The 7,933-nt window shown below is 54.6% G+C and overlaps 1 protein-coding gene across 1 annotated transcript in view; it reads right to left on the bottom strand.

Moving 5' to 3' along the window:
• The window catches only part of LOC113214214 (circadian locomoter output cycles protein kaput-like), a 15,384-nt gene extending 12,945 nt beyond the window's left edge, over positions 1 to 2,439 (bottom strand). The window contains exons 1-4 of the mRNA XM_052277387.1: positions 2,290 to 2,439; positions 849 to 1,264; positions 197 to 733; positions 6 to 30 (exon numbers count right to left, since the gene is read on the bottom strand). Of these exons, the coding sequence (XP_052133347.1) occupies positions 6 to 30; positions 197 to 733; positions 849 to 1,262 (976 nt within the window). The 5' untranslated portion in view covers positions 1,263 to 1,264; positions 2,290 to 2,439. The remainder of the gene's footprint in view (positions 1 to 5; positions 31 to 196; positions 734 to 848; positions 1,265 to 2,289) is intronic.
• Positions 2,440 to 7,933: the final 5,494 nt, after the last annotated feature.

The raw sequence follows: 7,933 nt of genomic DNA, 5'->3' as shown, positions 1-7,933 counted from the left end.
GGAGCGCTGGGACAGGTCAGGGTTCGAGACCTGGAGGCATGTCGAGATAAAACATGCTGTAATGAACGCATCGGCAAACATATAGCAACAAAGCAACACCCACGTAGGACCTCCCTACTGGAACGGAGTTCCGTGTCTGGCAGTCTGCCCAAGCCCAAATCATTTCTCCCTCAAAGCAACCAGACACCCCACTCACCTCAATGCTATCATCTTGTTGGGGCTGCTCGAACTGCTGTTGCTGCTGCTGCTGCTGATCGAACTGTTGTTGTTGCTGCTGCTGCTGCTGTTGTTGCTGCTGCTGCTGCTCGAACTGCTGCTGCTGTTGCTGCTGTTGCTGCTGGTCAAACTGCTGCTGCTGCTGGTCGAACTGCTGCTGCTGCTGGTCGAACTGCTGCTGCTGTTGCTGCTGTTCCTGGGGCTGCTCCTGCTGGGGCTGCTGTTGGAGCTGCTCAAACTGCTGCTGGGGGTAGCTGGCGGCCACGATGGGGGCGGCGGACAGGGCGGGGTAGTGGTGGTAGGCGGGGTAGGCGGCAACGGCAGGCGCGAGCACCTTGGCGTGGGCGGCGTAGGCCAGGGGGGCAGCGACCACGGGGGCGGCAGCGCTCACGACAGTCTCACCCTTCTGGGTCTTGGACAGAGGCTGGTCGAGCTCAACCAGAGCTGATCCGGCAGGACGGACGACGGTGCGCTCTTCGATGTCGTAGAACTGCTTCTGGATGGCAGGGCGACGGATCTGCGGCCCAAAGGTACGGTCGCACATGACGTATCACAGCGGAACCCCCGTCGTGTTGTAGTGCCGAATGCACACTGCACACGCTCACAAACGCATAATCCAAACGCTACTTTACCTGGAAGCGGCGGGTAGCGACGGCGGGCTTGGCCACGTCGACGACCTTCTGCACGACGCCGGGGGTGGCTTCGATGCGAGTGTAGGGCACGTCGTGGACGGCGGGAACGTGCTGCACCGTGGGCACGGCGGCGTAGCCGACGGAGGCGGTCTTGAGGTGAGCGGCGTAGGCCACTGGGGCTGCGGCGTACGCGGGGGCGGCGGCGTACGCGGGGGCGGCAGCGTAGGCCGGGGCGGCGGCGTAGGCGGGGGCGGCGCCGTAAGCCACGGCTGGGCCAGCGGCCAGGCCCACGGGGGCGGGGCCCTGCACGTAGGTGACACCCGCGGGGTTCAGGAAGGGCATGCGGACCGAGAAGTGGCCCCCGAGCACCGCCTGCAGCTGCAGTGCAGCCAGCACAAGCACGGCCGCCTTCATGGCTGTAAACGGTCAATGTGTTATCAGAACTGTTATTGAGGCAATAGTTTAACAATGCCCGTCGTGACTTTAGTGCACTAAACCTAAATGAGCGCACACGTTTGTAACTACTGTCTTAGGTAACTCTATGATTCATAAATGAATTGGTTGGTAACCCGCCGGTTTTACTGGGCCGTTATGCACTGGCGTGGGCGGGTTGCCCACGCGGGGCTGTGGTTGTAGACGGTAGGCAAACCCACTCGCAGGACTGCATGCCATAAAACCTGGTGGGGTTTTCATCAGTCACTAGATATGATATATTGTTTGGAACACATGGCTCCCAATACGTGCTACATACAAGCTGCCCTAACAAACATTAACTTCAATGACTCGTGAGCATTTAAAACCCGAAACGTGTTGTACGCCCCCGTCACAATGCGGCAAAGCGGACCGAATAATATGAACCGTATCAAACGCGTTAAATCGTCGAGATGCAAATCGACGTAAGATGCATAATTTGCAACAACCTCACACCCCACACATCGCGGCGAATAAAACAGTGAGGCAACATCTGCATATCGGGCTCAGCAAGCGCGACTATATGCACCGCGTTACAGAGCGTGCCGTGCCATCAGTATAGGTCATCTGAGGCTCTGTGCTCGTTCACATTAGGTAAATCTTTGTTTTCTTTTTTTTTCTTTTTGATGATCGATTGCTCGAAGCCATTTTCCACCTCCCAACTACGAATCCTACTTTTCCAAACCCGTTTCAAATAATATATTTGCACCACCCCTCCATATCGTCACCCAACAAAAACACAAAACAACATTTTTTATAAAAGAGTACATTTTTGGATCTACGAATAGTTACTTGTGTCCTAATTTTTTTTACAAAACACATTGAGCTGCGCTTAGTCCATGGCAGCAGTCACACACTTTCTATTTCCGGGCACTTTGACGAGCACTTTATCACAGAGGCACACACACACACACACACGAGTTGGTAATCCACAGGTAAGGCGCTGGGCTGGGACGCACACCTATCTCACCTTCACACTCGCGAATCGGTCGGGTTAATCCAAAAGGAAGGAGCGAGTCAACGCTCCACAGAGATGTCAGTCGAAATGTGGCGGTTCTCTGCCGAACAGTTGTCTTTTATACGAGAGGCCGGACCTCAGCCTCCAGCGGCCCCCTCCAGGACGGCCCGCCCCCTGCACTGCTGGAGCGGGGCGGGGCGTGGCGGCCGCCCTCGGCTGGAGGGGCAGCGGGCGGCAGCAGGACGTCCCAGGTGGCTCCAGACGGGGGCAGGGAGGTGGGGGCGGCCGTCCCCCTGGCGTCCCCCAAAGAGCCTGCCTGCCTCCTGTGCAGCCGACGCCCTCGCCCTCGCCTTAGGGGATCCTTCCTAAACCATACCACCATACTCTACTCGCAGGCATGGCATGGCCATGAGGCCAGCCGATGCACGTCTGGCCTGGAACACCGCGACGTTGCACCTGTAGCAAGTCCCTGCGGCTGGCTGCCAAACTTCTTGTCGTGGAGTAGGCCGATGTGCCGTATATACTTCTCTTCACGGGCGTCCCAAACCTCGCTACAATAATACACTGTGTGACAGACAACCATGTTCCTGTCGCTCGGTCGCGCGTGCGCCGCCCCTCCCCTCCCCCTTCTTGTAGGCGGCCCCGGTTCAGCAGGGTACCTCGCCGCCCGCTGAACTTGAGCGGTCCAGATCCGGTAGCGATACCATTCATCGAGAGTGCAGGCGGCGGGCGGCCGCACAGCAGGACCTGTTTTAGGCTGTTTTCATTTTAAAACGCCCATAAGTAGATCAACCGGCAAATATGTATCACGGCTTTTAGAAGGGTGGACACAACTTTTGTTGTGCTCTTTTACCTCATGACTGCAGAACGTAGGTCGTTTTTTTCTGCACATTTTCTTTCTCGCTGCAGCAAGGCCCTTCTTCCTCAAGGGCCCCCACCCGGAGTGGCCCTTCCTCCTGTCGACCTTGAGACCTTGCCTCGTTTCCCGGTGAGGACAGCGTTCCAACCACATGCAAAAAAGATAATTCGAAAGAATACCATTGGTATTGGTAATTGTTTTTTATTTAGATGGATTGGATTCACAAGATTAGCCCGACTAATTCCTTTTGGCATCTGTGCTGTTTTAAAAGTTATCTACAGCTTCGCAGTGTGCTTTGCAAAACGCGTTATTACACTGCAGGTACTTTTTTCCGCTCTCACTTTTATCGAGCGAGGGGCACAACTTGTTCGGGCCAGCAGAAGCGTGCACGACGCTCGTGGATCACTATTGAGGATTCAGCTGTGGGGTGTTTAAGTGACCAACAACTGTTGTTTTTTTGCGGGGGGGGGGGATGTCTGTCACTACACGGGTGTGAAGGATAGTACTTCCGTTTCGGATTGAATATTACGGGTTTGCCTACTCCCTGTGCCTATTAAGGCCATGACTCCTGGGAAAGGAAATTCCCATTTATTGATGTGTAGGGCGTTGTATGGCTTTTTGATTTCAATACCTGAGCAATACCGCGTAATACTCTTCTCATCTAATACTGTGTACACGAGAATCCCGAATGAAATCCCCTTGCCACTCACTCCTGCCTGCGGCGTGCGGCGTCGAGGAGCTCGTCGTCGTGAATCCCGCGAACGCGTCAATATTATTCCACCGAGCCGAGGAGTGAGGGCTGTTCCTCCCCACAGACTTTGGCAAGCCGAAGAAGGCATGGATCAAGGACCGCGGGTGCCTGGCCGCCCAACGGAGGCGATCGGAGGACTGCGACACAGAACGCGCTCTCAGTCTCTTCCATTTTTTCAGGCGGTGCACTCTTGTCTGTTGTCTTCCGCGTCGGAGCAGAAGACTGTTTGCCCCGTGCTCACAGTTAAGGAGCACAAGGGATGGAGCTGAAGAGCAGGGGCGGGGGGTAGGAGGGCACCCGTCCAGTCCAGCCGATGGGGTGGCGTCCTCGAAACAAACTTCAAAATGATGTATTAAACAGGAAGGACCTTGGTCGAATGCCGAATGTTTCTCACATTGGACAGAAACCACCTTCTACTAGTAAGGTTCTCTTTGTTCTCTCGCTCAGATGAAACTGGTTTCTCTACATCCGCACAAACGCAAGACGGACGGACACAGAGAGGGCTGAGACTGTAGGGGAAACAAAGATGAAAACTATCCTAGTCACAAACTTGGCCATCCTGGCCATCTCACGGCTCGCCGGGTGGAGCGGCCGGTACTCGGCGGGGGCCGCACCGTTAGTGCGAGTTGAACTCGGCGTAATCACAGCCTGATAATGGCTGTCCCTGCCCCCACCTACCCCCGCGGGCGCGGCGCGGCGCGGGGCGGTGGTGGCGCTGGCAGCTGGCGTTGGGATAGCAGGTGGTTGGTGGGCCCGGACCGGCCGGCCTGTGGGAGTGTTGACTTTACGCGGCGCGGCGGGGCGGGCGGAGCGCTGCCCTCAGACCCCTGGCGGCGCAAGGTCGTCTGCTTTGGGTAATTAGACCACACGAGGGAAGAATGTTATTGTTCTGCTTTAGCTACTTGAACGGCAGAAAAAGGCATGCTTGCCGGGTGGAAGTGGGAGGCCGGACATTCGGAACGGCGCCGCGGCCGCCTGCCCAACTTAATCGATGTGGTATTGTTTGGTTCATTTATTCGTTTTGTAGATCCAATGATATGACCTCCCCACCCGTGCCCGTGCCCTACTGTCCCTCACCTTGTGCAATACCGTCTACTTATATAAGGTCATGGACAATTTTAGGAGTCGAAAGGTGCGAGAGAGCGTCTAATCGGTTGGGTGAAGTTCTTTCATATTATTTTCTGTTTTCCAAAAAAAGCGATTTGTGAATTTTGTTTCACATCAGACCGTTCTGCTTAATGGGAAACTGGAGCTCTGCTCGTGAGATTAGCAATCGCGATGCCGAGTGTGATGTGAGAAAGGTCGCCTGCTGCCTTTGCACCCGCCCACGACTATGCGAGCGTGCGTGTGTATGCGTGTGTGTGAGTGTGTGAGTGTGTGTGCGAGCCCGCGCCTGTGTGTGTGTTAACGTTGTGTATGTGGATATTGGTTCCTAACGCATGGCGGCTGCGGAATCCGGATCCTATGGAACTTGGTTTTGTTTGATCAGGGGCAAGGCCGTGCGGCGTGGCACAGCGTGGTGCGACTCCCCGCTCCCTCCCGCGTCTCCCTCCCTCGCCCCCCTCAGTCCGAGGACGGCGGGGCCCTAAAGACTAAAAGGTTTTGTGGTTTGTTCCGCTCAGCCAAAACCGATAAGTCGCCCAGGAACCTATCTCCCCGCCACCGCAGAGCAGAGCTCAGCTCGCAGCTGGAGTCCTGGACGAATGGCAGCCCATCTCGCGCCTCGTCTCGGCCCACGCACCGCGTCGGGGGTTATCACACGTGTCATGCATGCGGCTGTGCGGCTGTTCATCAAGTGGCGTCCACCGCGCCGTTTTCTGTGGCAAGGTTATAAAAAGGATAGAGAAGGGCCTCGAAGAGTATACTGAGATTGATCTCGTTCTTCGAATCACGTCACTGTGGCAAACAAAGACACACGCCCCCAAAAAGTAACAAGAGCAGAAGAATAATTATCTACGAAGAACGCAAGGAAAAATTTTAGATAGTTCAAAAAATGATATTTGGAAATCATCGTTTGGAAGAAATCTCTGAAGGAATGTCGACATGCTGCGCGGGGGCGGGGTGCGGGTCTAAAGGAAATCGTTCGAACTGGTTAAAACGCTCGTCGGTGTATTGTGATTGTTGCAGGCGGGCTGTAAATGGGTGGGTGGAGGGGGGGGGGGTGAATTGCCCAATTGCTGGCTTGCGTGAGCCGCCTGGAAGGTAGGCAACTCATGCAACAGCCCCTGTATGCAGGCAACCTACGGTGCATCGTCCCCTCAATAAGCACGACGGGTGCGCTAAGGTGTAAAAGAGCAGCATTACACCTTATGGTGCGCTGCGTCGCGACGCCTCCGCCGTGAGTGAGTCAGCCAAGTTGTCGGCTAGGGCGGCGGAGACCCGGGTGGGAGCAGCAGAGGAAGGCCCTTGTGGGGGCCGCACAACATAACTCACGGGGACAAGGCGGCTGAGCGACGGGAGCGTCGAGAGAGACGTCTGCCTCAGCGAGCCGGCCGGCCCGCGGTCCGCCGCCGGGGCGGTAAGTGGCACTGACCAGGCCAGTGGTCCGCTCCCGAGTCGGCTCCCGCTCTCCCGCTGATCCCACTTTTTGGGAGCCCAGAGTTATTAGTCCCGTCGAGTTCATAAATAACTCTGGACATCACATCAGGTCTGGTAATTGCGCGCGCTCCGCCGATGCCGACGATTTAAGCCGCCCAGTCCGGTCGCCTACCAATAAGTTATTTATTAGAAGAGGGAATCTTTGAGGAGTTGAAAGTAGGCTGACTGCGCTCGTTGAATTCTCACGTTGAGCTCGTATCAGTTACTTTTGTAAATCTCAATAATGTAAAAAAAAAACACAAAAAAAACACTTTCAAACTAGCTTGGTAGGTATCTTAATGACCCTCTTGAGAGTCATTTCAGGGTCACTCTTCGAGACAAGTGTGGCGACTGACTTATGTTTCGATGTGTTGGATATTTCAAAACGTCATTTTCGATTAGGATCCAATTAGAATGCAGGCATTCGCATTGGAGAAATGAGGACAACATTGTTTTGTATTCGGGGGAGCGAGTATTACAATCAGTACCGTCAATCCCACTTTCATCAGAGTCTACAACTTGAATAGCAGTGTGAAGTCAATAATAAAACTTTCAGTTGTGTTAGAGAGATTTTAAGAACACCTAGCAAACAAAATTTGGGAGATTGTCATTAAGTAAGCCCATCATGTAGCACGGTGATTTCCGGCGTTAAGAGGTCGCCCGGAGGTTGGTGCTGCGATGACTGGGCGTCATAATCTAAGCACGCCCTAGAGCGTGAACAGTTCTCTTTCTTGTTAGGGATCGTCTTGAAAGTATGTCCTTTTCTTAGATTCATTTGATCATTAGGTAAAGTACCAGAGCTCGGCGCCTGCGAGACTCAGGGTAGGCCATTCCGCAATACACTCGTGCACTGTAGACACGATTCTGCCTACCTATCAGGCGCTATGAGACCTTGCATTGGATGAACTGGATGTACGGCAGATGACGATAACTGGCATGTTTTATAGATGACACCACCGTAAGATAAAGAATGAGTTTATGCACTCCCTGTTACTAATATTTGTTACCCCTTTTGCCTGCTGCTTAAAATCCTTTACAAGCTTTTCGCGTCTTCCTTGTCTTAAATGTTTATTGTGGCGTGTGATTGTTTTAGGTGATTGAAACGGAAAGGATAACTCCTGCGGCATCAAGCAACAAGGCCCACTACATGGCTCGATCACACGACTGGGCGGAGCGGCAGCGCTCCGGGGCTGTTCCTGTCCGCATCATTATGACGCTGGGAATCTATTAAACCACGCCTAGACCAAGCGCGCGCGCTCACGCACAGTGCTTGTCATAGTTTGACGTCCTAATCGGCCCCTGTCCCTCAGCAGGTGGACAGCGCGGACAGCTCAAGCGATAGTCTTGGACGGATGGGCCCCCCGAGGCGACCTGCGAGGAAGTCGTCGTCACTCGCTGCCGCGTCGTGCTGGTCAGGAGAGGCGCCGCTGTGTGACAGGCCAGCTTCTAGTTAATAGCGGCCACAACCA

This window comes from Frankliniella occidentalis, unplaced genomic scaffold, assembly GCF_000697945.3.
Source record: "Frankliniella occidentalis isolate FOCC.00 unplaced genomic scaffold, Focc_3.1 Scaffold10, whole genome shotgun sequence".
Classification (NCBI taxonomy): Eukaryota; Metazoa; Arthropoda; class Insecta; order Thysanoptera; family Thripidae; genus Frankliniella; species Frankliniella occidentalis.
The sequence above is the reverse complement of the archived record's forward strand: the minus strand, read 5'-3'. Positions and strand labels throughout refer to the sequence as shown.